Below are 15,748 nucleotides of genomic sequence, written 5' to 3' on the forward strand. Positions count from 1 at the left end.
CAATGTGCAATTTTTTAAACACACTATAAGTGTAAAATATTCTTCAATACAATATCTACTTTAATTCTATTTTTTTCTTTGATCTATATGCACTAAGAAACATAAATCCTACAATAAAAAAATTTGCTATATAATAATAAAATATGCGTTAAACTATTAGAGACTATATTCTATTTATAAGCTTATATGCTGTAAGAAAGAATGCAATACACATGCAATTTTCTAAATACACTATAATTAAAATATTTTCTACATGATATCTGATTTAATTCTATAATTATGTATTTTTCCTTCAGACATGACTTAATTCTATAATTGTATTTTTCCTTCAGACAGAAATACTTTTGCTGCTTCAACACAAGACTCGTATACTTGAGATATAAAATACCAAATAGTCACTTTTTGTAGTTGTAACGCTCCCTAATTTCAAATATAAACCACATGCATACATATTATAAAAATTATATTTTTATTGTTTCTAAAAGAGCAGTCACCAATACTGCAATGGTCATTCCTGAGGTTTATATAAATCTATATAAATAACAGCATTATTACATTTGTCCGCACTGAGATATCGTTACTGGAATTTTTGGCTTGTTGTTTGGTCCCGTAGGGACATTCTCAACTTTTCTCATCACAAGAAGACCATCAATTACCCTGCCAAAGACAACATGCTTGCCATCCAAGAAGTTGCACTTGGCACAGGTGATGAAGAACTGACAGCCATTGGTATCCTTGCCACTATTGGCCATAGACAACAGTCCGGGCGAGTCGTGCTTCAGAGTGAAGTTTTCATCCGGGAACGTCCCTCCGCTGTAGATGCTCAGTACTCCGGTGCCGTCGCCATTCACAAAGTCGCCACCTTGTATCATGAAGTCCTTGATCACACGGTGGAAGATGGCACCCTTGAAGCCGAGTGGAACGCCATCCTTCCTGTATTCCCCGGTGCAGAACTGTCGGAAATTCTCCGACGTTTTCGGGCAAGCGTCCTCGAATAATTCAAAGATCATGCGACCTATCTCGGTAGTCCCCACCGACACGTCGAAGAACACCACTGGGTTATTGGGGTTTCGCAGCTGAGCCTGAATCTGATTCCAAGTGGGCATGTTGGCGTCGTTCTTCTCCTCGAATTTGTCGCAATCGTCAGACACTCACAGGCAGTTCTGAATTCAGCCTACGCAGGGCGAACGCGTCGAGCAAAAGTAGCCTTCTACGTTCGCATATCAACAAGAAACATAACCTCAACGCGCACTAGCTCACGCGTGGTCTTAGGTTAGGTTAGGTTAGGGTTGTGCTTCAACCTGTAGTGCGTATTTCGCGCGACGTGATTGATAACTGATATTTACGAGCAGCGCATTGCTAAGGACGAGTCTCGTGTCGATAACGAAAGCGTTTCTCAATGTAAACGTACTGTTCACTGAGCTTCTGCCTCACGTATACGTAAATAGAAAGTACCGAGACAAATTTCGAGGTTAACGTCTCACGACGTGGCAATTTTCGTGACGATCGAAGAGTCCTTACTCGTGATAGAAAATACTATTAATAATGATCACGAAATACACAGATGCATTACCGTCTAACGGTTGCAAACATATCAAAATGGCGCCTATTTTGATTCACTTACTTCGTTCGGCAAGAAGTGCGGCCGAATTTGAATGGAACGAACTTTGGTAGCCAGGCGATGACACGATGTGATTTTCCACTCAAAATGTTCCCACGATGACTCAGGACGGCCAAAGGGCACAGAGACCTCTTCAATCCAGATAATACAACCAAAAAATCATTAAAAACTACACATACTCAAATATCATGTTTATTCCGGCGAGTCACGTGACCAACTGTTCTCCCAACGGTAAGTCTGTTCCTTAAGCTGGCCACACACATTTTCCATAACAGTAACCGTAAAGGCCAAATCACACTAACGATTGACGAATAGATGATTGACGATTGAAGATTGGAACTTGACCAATTGGAACAAAGCAAGCCAAGACTGAAGCTTGTTGATTCGTTAAAATCTAATCTTTAATTGTCAATCGTCAATCGCCAATCGCTAGTGTGATTTGGCCTTAAGACGTAACGCAAGAATTGACCAATTACCGAGTATTCACAAAAATGGCGACCTTACAATTCGACGATTCTCAACATGATTGGTCAATTCTTACGGTACGGCTTACGATTACTAAGGGACGTCTACATTGCAAGTAAGTAGTAAGAAGTAGGAAGTAAGAGTAAGAAATTGACTAACCACAGTCGAATATGAGAAGAATAATCAACTATAATTGATCAATTTCTTATTCTTACTTTCTACTTTTTACTGCTTACTTCCAATGTAGACGCCCCTAAAGTGTGTGTGGCCAGCTTTAATCCCGATCAACAATAGATGTAGGAGGCTTTAAGGGACGTCTACATTGGAAGTAAGCAGTAAGAAGTAGGAAGTAAGAATAAGAAATTGACCAATCATAGTTGATTATTCTTCTCACATTCGACTGTAGTTGGTCAATTTCTTACTCTTACTTCCTACTTCTTGCTATTTACTTCCAATGTAGACGTCCCTTTAAAGGTCTGGAAGGAGTCGTAGCCAAATCCTGAATTGCGTTTGGAAACCTCATGCGGCAAAGACACATTGCCATCTGTGTGTAGGTCATCGACATATAGAATGGACTGCTAAATGAAGTGGTGGGAGTAGGAACAGATGTAGAGTGAGAGGCAGACAATAGTAGGACATCTTCCGTCTCTGTTTACTGAAATCTGATTGGCTGCAGGAATTTCAGCAATACTGTATCCTGCGAAAGTTATGACTCCTGCACACAGGACGCGGTAATGCTTACTGCGCGGCGGAATAACCTTCTAGCTCTTATGGAAAAACAACATATTGATTGGCTGTTGCGCGAACTTCCGCCGCGCGGCAAGCATTACCGTGTCCTGTGTGCAGAAGCCATTAGCGTGTCACGCATCGCGTCGTCCGAGTTAAGTCAATCAAATCGTCCCATTTTATTGTGTAACTTTACGCCGAATAAAATAAGACGATTTGATTGGCTTAACTCCGACGACGTGACACGTGACGCGCTAAGTGGGAACTCAGCCTAAAGATAGAATGACGTTTACAGCGCCCAAAGCGAACGCAGCCTAGAAATTGTAAAGTAATCCCTTGTCCACAACTTTGTTTTAATCTTTAAGCCGTAAGATATTGACCAACCACAGTTGATTATTTTTAAAATAATCGACCGTGGTTGGTCAATTTCTCATGATTTAAAGATTAAAGCAAAGTTGTAGATAAGAGGGCATAAGCCGTAAAAATTGGCCAATTATAATCGATTATTACAAGAATAATCATCTATGATTGGTCATTTCTTACGGCTGACGAAACCTATTGTAGACCAAGCCTACTACTGCAAGGAGAATAATTAACTGTGATTAGTCAATTTTCTTCCACAACCTTGCTTTAATCTTTAAATCATAAGAAATTGACCAACCATAGTCGATTATTTTAAAAATAATCAACTGTGGTTGGTCAATATCTTACAGTTTAAAGATTAAAGCAAAGTTGTGGATAAGGGATATATAATGTAGACCAAGGCTTAAGATTGCTGCATTAAATTACACTGTCTACACTTCATATAGAAAAAAAATTATAGGATCACAAAATAGTTAATAGTAATATTATAGGATCACAAAAAAGAACAAAAGCAGCTATAAAAAAAAATAGACCTGTTGTATATAGAAAATATTACACACATTTTGGCCCATATTCTGAATCCTCTTTTATCGATAAAAGTGCCTTAAATGTAGCTTCTCAGCCAATCAGGTGGCTCCTAAGCCTCTTTTCGAGGCACTTTTATAGATAAAAGAGAATTCAGATTATGGGCCTTTTTCTTTAAGAACGACTTTGGATGCGATTTATTAGACGCTTCGGACGTTTTGTAGCGTTTAAAGAAGTCATGATTAGTTTAAAGAAGTCATGATTAGTCTATACGGCGCTTCGAAGCATTTGTAGCGTCTAATAGATCGTATTCTTTAAACTTTTGTTTATGTACGTTTCTACCGATGTCTATTAAACTTGTATTCGACTGATTAGTTTTCTTACAACCTTACTATTTGTAATTAATGTAGAACTGGCCTTATTTTTTCGATACTGTACTTTAATCTTCTCGTTACTCCTACAAATGATCAACTTACAATTATGGCTAATGCAATCAAAGGTCCATAAATGAATAATTAACGATTTTACAAAATAAAATGCGTTTTATTAGTTTTGATTGCACCTTGTATGTTTTACAGTGTCAATGCCATTTGGATTCCTGTACTAGGATATCTCTATAATGACAGTCTGCTGGTTTAATAAAAATTATATATTAATCATAGGGCAACGTATGAAACAAAACTGTAATGTATCTGATTGTAGATTCCTTTTTATTTCCCCACGATATGTAAATCGTTTTAAAGAGTGCTGCGCGGTTTACGTGTGTCTCGATATAACTTTATAATCTAATTATACATATTTTTTTGGAATTATGTTTAACATATGCTTTGTCTAAATGTATGTAAAAATAATTTGCAACATTCTTTAATCCATTGTTCGACTGTGAAATATGAAAAGATGATAATTATTAATTCTATAGTAAAAAGAAGTGATAATTCTATGGTAAAGAATTAACTTTAACAACATGACTTCTCTCTCGATAATATATCATACTAATATTTATGTACTGTACCACTGTAATAAGTAGTAAATGAAAAAAAAAGTTTGAAATACTAGTAAGCATAATTTTGTACAGTAAACCTTAACAAAACCTTTGCAGGAAAAATATCTTCTTGAGATTATAAGAATAAAGATATAAATATCACTGAGATTGTTTGTTGGCTCATAGTGCTTTACGCTGTACAAAAAACAACTGGCTGTTTTGCATCTATCCAATTATAAAAACAACAGTATCTAAATACTCATGTAGTGACTCCTTGTTTTGCAGAAATGGAATAAAACTTTTAGAGGGGAAGAATTGAACTCTACAGAACTCCAAATAGCTCCACAGAAATAACAAAATTAAAAACTGTCCCCATATCAATTACAATGAATATACATTGACAAACCAAACTCTCTGTTTAAAAGTCCCATAATAAAATATAAAACATAATTCCCCTCGTGTTCACCCGAATGGATGAATCTTTGAATTGATTTCGCTGAACGTGTCTTACACAAAAAGAACGAATGCAATGTACACATTTCGAACACAAAAATCACAAATCTAACCAAATGACAAGAGAGAGATATACATAGAATTACTATAATATAGTATTTCTCAATATAAGTATATAATATTTCTCAAATTCAATAAATATACTATTTTACAAGTTATGTACAGTAACTTGGCGACGCCAAAGTCCCGCTCTATACTGCCGTATCTCTTTGCCTTTTCGCTTTTCACATCTCCAGAAGCTAATCTATAGCACTTCAATGTATACCCGAATAGTTCGAAAATGTTCGTAGCGTGTAGGCGAACTCCTGATCTCTGATTTGAATATCACTGGCAGTAAAGGATTATTGCATTCATTGTGCGTTACTTTCATTACTGTTCCACACACTTTAGAGCGATATCGGCATGCGCGGTATCAAAAACCTGGACAGAGTCTAGTGACGGAGTGTAACGATGAAAATTATATATGAATTTTGATGTGCTCCTTAAGCCTATGCTTGTCGTCGAATTCCTCCGCGCAGATTCCGCAGGTGAGGTCCTCGCTCTCGTCGCTCTCGTGCTGTTGGTACTGCACCACCTGGATGACCGCCGTCTGAGGCGCGTCGTCCTGCATCAAGGGATCTCTGTTCTCCTGACTGACGACGCGACTCTTCTCACTTTTCAGCTGTGCCTGATGAGTCACCATCGACCCTATGTCCACCTCGCTGACCTGTACGATTTGGCTGGAGTAGTCATGGTGACTCTGCGGATTCGGTATCGCCAAGACCGGCAACGACTCGTTCTGCTTGGATATGATGTTGAGAGTGTTCTGTTTGGCGGATGAGGTTTGGATCAGATGCATCGTCGTCATGTCACCGCGTCTGATCGTGCCGTCGAGTGCGCCACCCGTGGACTCTGTCGTGGCCGACTGTGTGTCGTTGCACTCCTCCGATGCAGCGATTACATCGAGGGAGTCCTGGTGATTCTGCTCCACCTGGAGTACATGGATGTTCTCGTCCTCCTTGCCCTCGACTATGAAGCGTATATTGCTGTGCTTGAACTCGGATATCGCGATGAAGCCGTCGCCACGCTTCTCCGTGGTTACGACGACGTAGGCGTTGGCTGATTTGTCATTGATGACGTGCAGGTCGTTTGGTTTTTCGACGTTGTCCGTGATCGACAGCAGGGCCTCGTTCTGTTCCGTTTTCGAGATGAAGTGATCCATCATATTCTGCTTGTTTGCGGACGCGTTAACGCCGCACGACGATGTCGACGAAGATGAAGACGACGACTTGGGCTTGGCCTTCTTTTTGGCCAACTTGGACTTGGGGTAGCCGTCGTTGCTCTTCGCTTTGGCCTCGGCTATCATCTGGTCGGAATGCTTGACAATATGCGCGCAGAGCTCGTCGCGATCCTGGTTTAGAGCGCCGCAGAGCGAGCAACGATAGGGCGGATCGCTACCCTCAGTTTCGTTTTTACCCGCAGCGTGCACCCAACGTACGTGTTCGCGCAACACTACTTTCTGGTTGAACGCCCGCGTGCACAACGGACACACATGCGGCCTCTCGCCGGTGTGGATCCTCTCGTGCTTCCTCAGAGTGCCACCATCTCGGAAGGATTTCCAGCAGAACTTGCAGCCGTACGGTCGCTCTCCCGTGTGCGTACGGTTGTGGATCAGATAGCCCTGACGCGACGAGAAGGTTTTAGAGCACTTGTCGCATTGGAAGTGCGCCGGACTACCCACATGCGTCCTGCCGTGCTCCCAGAGACCTTGGCGCGACACGAAGCTCTTGCCACACTCGGCGCAAGTGTGCGGCGAGTCGCCGGGATGGTCCGACAGTCGGTGCTCGTCCAGTTGCGACTGCCTCTCGAACTGCGCGCCACACACCTCGCACGAGTGTGTTTTCTTCCTGTGGATCCACTGGTGGCGGAACATCTTCTGTTTTGTCGTGAACTTTTTGCCGCACTCAGAGCACGCGTGCTTGCCCCATTTGTTATTGCTCACGCCTTGTTCAATATTGTTTCGCATAATTTTCTTTGCACAGGTGGTCTGGTGGGTGACCAAGTGGTCGCCGTCCTGGAACTGCTTGTCGCAGTACTCACATTCGATCGGCATGTTCCAGTTCTTTGCGACGTGGTGAATTTTTTCGTGGGACGCCAAGGCGGTTGCGCGTGAGAATGCGATCCCACAGTGCTTGCAGGTATAATGCTGCTGCTGTTGCGATTGCTCCTGTTGTGGTTGCTTGGCACCGTTCGCCTGTTCGATCTGCACGTAGCCCTTCCTGTTCTCGTTGTTGTAGGAAAGTGCCTCGACCTTCACCACTCCGTCGTGAGCCTCGAACGAGTTCAACGACAGATTGAATTGCTGACCGCCGGCCGGATTGCCTATATTGTTCTGCTCGGCGTACTCGAACTGCGCCACCTCGCCATTGGACATAACCGTAAACTCCTGCAGCGTGTCCATCTTCTCTGGCTGACTCGACATCGTCGCCACCGTCGACTGCTCGCCCTGGAAGTTGTACGACGACACGGGCCACTGCACCTGGCATACGTCGTAGCTCTGCATCGAGTGATGTACCGATGAAACCTGCGAGGTGTTGGACGAGTCGGCCGCGTCCTCGGGCCATTTCCTGAAGGTCTCCTGAGCTGAGTGAGACGCGCCACCGCTACCCTGGGACTGCATGATTGCGCGGCCGGCGATATAGGTATGTATTTTCATATGATTAGACAAGCTGGAGGGCCTCTGGAAAACAGAACCGCAGATAGTGCACTTGTGCGGCCGTTCCACCTGGTGCACCTGCTGCACGTGCGACTGTAGACTGCTCTTGGAACGGAAGAGATTACCACACGTTCTGCATGCATGAGGACGGTCTACCTGATGGCACACCATATGATTGCTCAAGTCAATCTTCCTCTCAAATCTCTCACCACAGGTGGTGCAGGCCAGCTTGGATGCGCCGCAGGTGGACTGATGCTTGGCCATCTCGTCCCTACTGAAGGAATTCTTGCAGCTGGGACAACTGACCTTCTTGTCCTCGAAGCAGGGGTACATACCACCCAATTGGCGCAACGCCTCCACTGCCATGGACTCGTCATCACCCGACGTGTACTGCTGCTGCTCCTCCTGTTTGATGTACATCGGGTACACCACGTGATTATCGTCCTCTTCGTCCGACTGCTCTGCGAGCATTTCACCCTGCGACTCCGTGATCTCGGCATTGCTGACGGGGACTTCCGCGAGCTCCTCCTGCAGCACGCACTCCTCGACGCCGGGCTCGCAGATCTCCTCATGGGAGATCATATTCTCCTGTATGGCATCGTGCACGTCGCCGAGCGGGAACGTCACGAACTGCTCGCTTTCGTGGTTCTCCATTTGACTCGTCGAGATCACTCGACAGAGCCTGCGTATGCGAGACACGAACGGATCTCAACTACGTCAAGTCAAGAGAGCGTTCACCCAATGTGCTGTCGCGGTGCAACGCACCAAGCTAACCTAGTCTAACCTTAAGTCAAGTTGGGTCCTGTCATCGCTCGCGCCAGCTGCACCGTTGCGCGTTCCCGGGTCCTGGGATTGACCCAGGGCAGTGATGTGAACCGCTACCGCGCGTCTCGACAGTAGCCGCGCACTTCCTCTTCACAGCCGTCAAAGAAGATATGTTCTCCTCGCCTCCGATAGCAGTATCGGCGCGGTATCTGTGGGCAGAAGTGCAAGTTTGACGAACGCTCTTGCGGGAACAAGACGGCCCGTCGTGGCCCGGACTGTCGTCGCGACGGCGACCTGTGCGCTGCAATTCGCGGAGAAATTACGTACTCTCGCACTCGATGTTAAATCCAAGTTCCAACCTGTACAAGTTGCGATCCCTTGACGCTGCGAGGTTATTCGCGGAACAGTGCCCCGTATCGGACATTGCGTGAAGTTGTGCGCAACGGTTCGAGAATCGATAGGGACCGTCGAGATCTCTATGCTGGAATCTGTATCTCGTTATTGGAGTTAACGACGGTTTCGTTATCGTTGCGCAGCTTTTCTACGGTATAAAAAAGCTGCGCAACGATAACGAAACCATCGTTAACTCCAATAACGAGTTATGGCTCCTGCACACAGGTAATGCTTACCGCGCGGCGGAAGTTCGTGTGACAGCCAATCAATATGCTGCTTTCCGTAATAACCTTCTAGCTCTTACGAAAAAACAACATATTGATTGGCTGTCGCGCGGACTTTCGCCGCGCGGCAAGCATTACCGCGTCCGGTGTGCAGGAGACTTCAGACTTCAATTATTGACTGAGCGCACTCTAACTTTAAGTGGCCCTATGCCATTGCATAGATAAATGCTTCCATCGTATATGTAAGAGACAACAAAAGATGAATTCAGATAGAATATCTCACGCTTTGACGAATTTGGAAATGTAAGAAAATAGATATGAATGAGTAGGGCCTTGGTAGGTTCCAAAGGCAACTTCCAAAAATCACCGGTCTGAACACGTTCAAACACGTCTTAACATGCCGGCGGTTAAACCGAAACTGTCCGGTGTGCAGGAGCCATCACAGAATCCAGCACAGGTCTGTTCTTTTCAGCTGCACTGCTGAACTGTGCAATAAGTTAGAGTGAGAAAACATATACTTGTCTCACTTTAACTTATTGCACCAGTTCAGCAGTACAACTGAAAAGAACAGACCACTCGAGTGGACTCGGCAGCCGCTCGTTTAAAGATGTGTTCTTCGAGTAAGGGCCGGTTGTTCTAACTTCTTGGTAAGTTAACTGATAGTTAAATCATTTATCTTTGTCTAAGTTGGAGGAAAAATAAAAACAGATATATGATTCAATTATCATTTAACTTGCTAAGAAGTCGGAATAACAAGCCCTAAATCAAGGGCCGTAGATCTCGAGGTCGATTCTCGAGATTATTTACCTTTTTCACATGATACATACACAGCTGGTCGTTTCTTATGCGGATAATGCAAATGATGTGGAATACTGTAAATTATATTAAAATATACGAGAAAGAACAATCAAATGATAAAGCAGTCACCGTATTTGTTTTGAATATTTATTATAAACGTAATGTTTAAAAGAGGCGATAAATAGTGTAATATTTTTATTTTGTTTAACATTTTGGTTTTGTTGGATGTGACAAATTGGTAAATTAACTCTGTAAGCGTGAATGTAATCGGAGTCTATCTTGTGGGTTTTAACCTCTTAAAAATTTGTGAATTTCAAGGTTAGGAAATGACATTCGTAAATTTATATCATGATTCCAAAGATTAAATAAAGATATAAACATTTTTTAATTAATTTTCGAGCAAGAGAGCCATATGTCCTTCCAACGATATTCAAAGATTACTCACTGTCCACATAAATGACATCTTATACATGGTTTCCATTGACTGTACGTAGACGCAGAACATCATAATTTTTCGTATAAACGACAACTTTAATTAATAATTAAAAGTGTACAATCGTGAATTATCCTCTAAATCTTATTAAAATCCGCCTTTATATATTTCGTTTAAAACATCTGTCTTCCGCGGCTACATCCTTGTCGCGCAAATTTTTCGCATTTGAAGGGGGACAGAGATATATACCCGGGCTTCGGAGAGAGTGAGATGGAAGAAGTACAAAGTGTAGAATGTACAGATGAGACTGCATATTTTATCACAAAGAACGGCAACTTCATGCCGTTGGCATATCTGTTAGATATCTTTAAGGTTAGATCAGCGAGAATGTCAAATAAACAACAAAGTTTAAGAAAGAAATAAATGAACTATTAGTTTTTTTATCAATCATAATTTCTGACATCATGGAACGAAAGCAACACCACACAGAGAATCGCGCTTTCCCGAATATTGTGAAATGGCTGTTTTTCATATTCGGTTTTCCGATCGCATTACCTTGGCTAGTGTACGACTTGTTGGATATTATGTGGCAAAAGCAAAAGAAAAAAGGCCTTAAACACAAGGTATGAAGCTTATATTTCATTCTTTTATATTTTCCGTTTGGACTCATGTTATAATTTAGTATTATTTATATAATTTTCACAGTATCGCATAATGTTATATACTTATTCTATGAAATTCAGGTGGTTATGATAACTGGAGCTAGTTCTGGATTAGGAGAGGCTTTAGCTCATGTGTTTTACAAATGTGGATGCAAGCTTATCTTGGTGTCTCGCAGACAAGAAGAGTTAATGAGAGTCAGTAATGATCTAACTAGTACTTATCAGGTACGTTCCTTTTGACACTTGAACATATCATTACAAGATATGTTGATAATTTCATACTTTCTTTTTCTAGATAGTTCCAGCTTATCCACCTATTATCTTACCACTTGATTTGACCAAAATTAAGGACATGAAAAATGAAATTTTAAAAACTCTAATGGTGTATGATGGCAGCATTGATGTTCTTATAAACAATGCTGGCATTTCATATAGAGGAGAAACTATCAGTACAGACATTGATGTAGATATGAAGGTCATGATGTTAAATTATTTCTCTCAAATCTGCTTGATTAAAAGTAAGTTTGTATCGATTAAAACGTTTTATACTATAAAAGCAACAGTTTTATTTGTTATCAATTTGTAGCCATTCTGCCACTTATGGTAAAACAAAATTCTGGCCATATAGTTGGTATAAGCAGTGTGCAAGGGAGAATTGCTATTCCATATAGGTAGGCATTTGCATAAACAAACATAAACGTTTCACACTTCTTTAAAGATGCATTCTTTTGTTAAATATAACTGTAATTCTCAGATCTGCATACGCTGCATCTAAGTACTCAGTACAAGCTTGGTATGACAGTGCCAGAGCCGAACTCTATGATAAAAACATTAAATTTACGATTGTTAACCCAGGATATATCAAAACGAATCTTTCATTGAACGCTTTAACTGGAAATGGACAAGTTTATGGAAGTCAGTGGTTAAAACGCTTCTATTGATGAAACTGAATTAATATTATTTCAGTTGTATACAGAATTATATATGTAGTATCATTGTCTTATTACAGTAATGGATGAGACAATTGAGAACGGTTATGAGCCAGGATATGTAGCTGAGTGCATCTTAGAAGCTATATTGAAGAAGAAAGAAGAAATTACTATAGCACCATTTTCAGTAAAGTGTGCTATAATAATTAGGACTTTATTTCCTTCGCTCTTCTTTTGGCTCATGCAAAGACGTGCAAGAAAATTGAAGAAGAGTTCATGATTTCATCTATGTTGTTTGTAAAAATATTTCCTTTTGTTTGGATTTATTACATAAAATATATTTCTTTAAGAAGTTCTTAATATATAACGGTAAGGAAAACTTATAAATATAGTCAGATGGTTGATATTGATAGATGATGAAGTTGCTCACTGTGCAAATATGAGCAATTCAAACAATTCCGATTCTTATACATTCGCGCATTAACGTGCAATATATATCAGATAAATAAAACAGAAACACTATTCAAAAGTATATTTTATTTTTGTCGTAGTCATTCTCTGACTAGTGGAATATCTTTACATTATGTACACATTATTACTATGAAACCATACTCGGTAGTGACACTGAAATGTTCATGTAACAAGCGTGCGATCCATTTCTTGACACGAGGTTTACGGGAATTTCGTTACTTTAAATTTCGCGATAACAATCTCGATTATATATGTACAGTGATTTAATAATTCTCCCTGTAACATTGAGTCGCTAAAATTTGCAGGCTATTAAAAAATAACATATTAAACGTATGATGCTCAAATAAAAATACTGTGTGACTTTTCAAGTAATGGATGGCACATCGAATTACGGTACTGTCCGCTATATCGTTACTCTTTTTTTTTTTTTTCTCTATTTTTTACTTAAGTAGTACGCGAACTTATTTAAAACGCAATGATTTCAAAGTAATCTTTACAAAAAGGATGTCTGACATAATAGTAAAATGCGACATCTATTGTCATGACAGATCTATGTGTAATCATACGTTGCTCTAGAATAACAATTCGCATGTTCAACTTTTTATCTCGATGGTCCTAACCGTTGTGTTCAGAGATTTGCAAGATCCTGTTTACAGTAATATACTCATATGGCTTCTATAGCATAGAAGCGTATGAATTGTTCCTATCCGTCGCTTCAAATATCATTGAACGAAATTACGTGCGATCTTGGACTTGGTACAAAAATAATCACATGCTTTCATAAATCATTACATAATATTTGGTATAATCTGTTCTGATATAACGTTCGATGCGTATTACACGTAAATATTTCGTACATGTATATACGTTAATTTTACCGCGGTATAACGAGAAGAGTCTGAAATTAAATGTGTGTCATTTTTCGGTCTGACGGCAAGAACTTCGTTCTTGTGCAGCGGACTATTCTAACACAGTACCTCTGTTAATTTAATATCCAAAAGAAAAAGAAAAAAAAACAATAGCTTTCAGCATGCAGAAATGTGTTCGCGCGTGTCGTGTGCAAAATAGAACTTCTTTAATGTATCGAACGGAATCCAAGATGGATTAATCTTACAGCTCGGTTTCTCAGACTGTTTGTGCTGTGCTCATTACATTTTACTTGTCGTCGAGGCATTATTGCGCCGCTTGATAACGATGTAACGATAACACATTGAAATATGCATCGTTCATCATCCTGAGCTTGATGTAATCCTTATGGCAATGTTCAGGACTATTTACAGTTTTCATTGTTTGAGCTCTTTAGTCAATAATATGTGCAAACAAGAAGATGTACGGTCCGTTTACACATAACAACGAGTTTTTACGCCATGTGAAGAGAGTTCACGTACTGAGAAATGTACGAGATTGCACTTTTCCTTTTTTATTATTATCATTAAACAATTACAGGAATGTTTGCGACATTAATTTCCATTTGACAATATTAATGCAATCGATAAAAAAAATCTCGCGTACGTTAACGGTAGAAAAGAATGAATATCTTATGTCCATCGCCGATAAAATGATCAGGGCCTAAAAATACATTTGAGTTTCCATAATCAATGTATCCCCGATTATCGTTTTACACATTTTTAGTACAGATTGTTCCGTTGGGTATGAAAATCTAGACAGGCGACATATTCTTCAATATGCCGCATGTACTGTGTGTGTACACTTCTACCTATTCTTTATTTACAATCTAAAAATACATAACGCTAATCCATCCTTTCGGCTGTACCATCGCAAAAATTCCAAAATTCTAAGAACACTTATATTGATATTTCTATTTTTCTCCACTGCAGCAATATTGCGTGTACGGATACGGTCTTTGTAACTTTGTGTAATATCTTTGACAATTTTGCCGAGACAGAGATCAAATGTAAAATCTTAGGGAAGTGGTGTACCAAATATAAAAACTCTGGTAAAATCTGCTGTTTTTTTTTTACTTGCATTTATGAAATCACATAATCAGCATTCACCTGTGAGGTAGCATCAGAAAGTAACATAAATCAATCGTCAAAATGTAATAGGATTATATCTTATGTCATAATTACACGACACGACATTGGAAACGAGTCTGCGTTCTTCCTCAATCAAAAGACTTCCTAGGCCTACTATGCTAAGAAACAACTTGACATATTATGTGGCCTACCTCACTGCTTCTCTCTGGTATAAGTCAAAGCCGACGTCGGCGATGATTCTTTCATTTAAATGCCTGATAAAATCTCCAGGCGGTAATGCCAAATGCTGCCAGTGTAATAGTCGTATGAAGGATTCGTCTCCTCCTATCATCTTTTCTTACAAGAAACGTCGGTGACGATGGACCTAGAACAGCTAATAGTTCTACATGTGGTAGCTTGCTGGTGTCAGTCTCTACCTGATATTGGCAACAGGGATCGAACTGCCATGAGACTGTGTATAAACCACAGGTCATGAGTGAGGTGATACCTAGTGGACCACAAATATATGGTCGATCGCCCCAGATTAGACCTGAAAATAAAGCATTGCCAGATATCACTAATTAATTATATATTTTAAGCAACAACGCTTAGCTCTCTGTGTGTTACTTGAATGTAAATTCTGTTAAAATAAAATTTGCACATACAATTTTGTTTACTACAAATGAGTCCTTGTTCTGAGCTCTCTTTTATTGATAAAAATGTCTCTAAATATACTCACAAATCAAATTAGAAAATTTATAATATATTACAAGTTCTTTTATCAATAAAAGGAAGTTCAGAGTAAGAATCAGTATCTTTTGTATGCATCATGCTAACCTGTGACAATTGCAGCAAGACCTGATAAGGCAGCGGTCTTATGAAGACAATTGCCCACTGCTATCCATCTGGAGGTTTCATCACCTAATTTCGATGGCTCGATAACAATTAAATTGCATTCTGACTCTAGAGCTCGCTCTAACTCATATTCAAATGTCTCATGAGCATTCTCACTGTCGTATACTTCCCGAATAATGGCAACATTAGAGGATTCATCTCTGGAAAAAGAAACAGAAACAATGTATAGGCTAATTGTTTTATATGAACGTAATATTGCGTTGACTCTCTGGAGATGTTAAAATCCAATAATATCCTTTGGCTATATATATATATATATATATATATATATATATATATATATATATATATA

At 40.2% G+C, this 15,748-nt stretch overlaps 5 protein-coding genes across 7 annotated transcripts in view; 1 reads left to right on the forward strand and 4 right to left on the reverse strand.

Moving 5' to 3' along the window:
- LOC116848050 (ribonuclease P protein subunit p25-like protein) overlaps positions 1-1,859 on the reverse strand; it is a 32,974-nt gene extending 31,115 nt beyond the window's left edge. The window contains exon 1 of the mRNA XM_032823787.1: positions 1,625-1,859. The gene's annotated coding sequence lies outside the window, so the exon portion shown is untranslated. The remainder of the gene's footprint in view (positions 1-1,624) is intronic.
- On the reverse strand, positions 451-1,628 carry LOC116848051 (peptidyl-prolyl cis-trans isomerase H). Its single transcript, XM_032823788.1, has one exon. It carries the CDS (start codon positions 1,104-1,106, stop codon positions 552-554), a length of 555 nt encoding a protein of 184 aa, XP_032679679.1. The 5' UTR covers positions 1,107-1,628; the 3' UTR covers positions 451-551.
- Positions 1,860-4,222: 2,363 nt separating the features above from the next.
- LOC116848045 (zinc finger protein 420-like) lies at positions 4,223-9,660 on the reverse strand. Of its 2 annotated transcripts, none has more exons than XM_032823780.1 (4): positions 9,556-9,660; positions 8,983-9,143; positions 8,675-8,864; positions 4,223-8,572 (listed from the first exon to the last, which is right to left on the reverse strand). In XM_032823780.1, exon 4 carries the CDS (start codon positions 8,542-8,544, stop codon positions 5,653-5,655), a length of 2,892 nt encoding a protein of 963 aa, XP_032679671.1. In that variant the 5' UTR covers positions 8,545-8,572; positions 8,675-8,864; positions 8,983-9,143; positions 9,556-9,660; the 3' UTR covers positions 4,223-5,652. The 2 variants fall into 2 exon arrangements, with proteins under 2 accessions (XP_032679671.1, XP_032679670.1); XM_032823779.1 differs by having other exon boundaries at positions 4,223-8,602; positions 9,556-9,659.
- A 215-nt stretch (positions 9,661-9,875) lies between these two features.
- LOC116848048 (dehydrogenase/reductase SDR family protein 7-like) lies at positions 9,876-12,626 on the forward strand. The gene is made up of 6 exons (XM_032823785.1): positions 9,876-11,126; positions 11,247-11,390; positions 11,461-11,683; positions 11,752-11,836; positions 11,920-12,080; positions 12,175-12,626. The coding sequence occupies exons 1-6, from the start codon at positions 10,968-10,970 to the stop codon at positions 12,372-12,374; spliced, it is 972 nt and encodes a 323-aa protein (XP_032679676.1). The 5' UTR covers positions 9,876-10,967; the 3' UTR covers positions 12,375-12,626.
- A 341-nt stretch (positions 12,627-12,967) lies between these two features.
- LOC116848052 (transmembrane protein 11 homolog, mitochondrial) overlaps positions 12,968-15,748 on the reverse strand; it is a 3,664-nt gene continuing 883 nt past the window's right edge. The window contains exons 2-4 of one of the 2 annotated variants that reach the window (XR_004378893.1): positions 15,379-15,596; positions 14,754-15,091; positions 12,968-14,580 (exon numbers count right to left, since the gene is read on the reverse strand). Coding sequence is in view for 1 of the 2 variants with exons in the window: in XM_032823789.1 (XP_032679680.1) it covers positions 14,805-15,091; positions 15,379-15,596 (505 nt within the window). In the remaining variant the exon portion in view is untranslated. Of the gene's footprint in view, positions 15,092-15,378; positions 15,597-15,748 lie in introns of both variants that reach the window. The other variant, XM_032823789.1, reaches the window with a different exon arrangement.

This window comes from Odontomachus brunneus, unplaced genomic scaffold (genome assembly GCF_010583005.1).
Source record: "Odontomachus brunneus isolate Ranch 3 - 2012 unplaced genomic scaffold, Obru_v1 Obru_scaffold_088, whole genome shotgun sequence".
NCBI lineage: Eukaryota > Metazoa > Arthropoda > Insecta > Hymenoptera > Formicidae > Odontomachus > Odontomachus brunneus.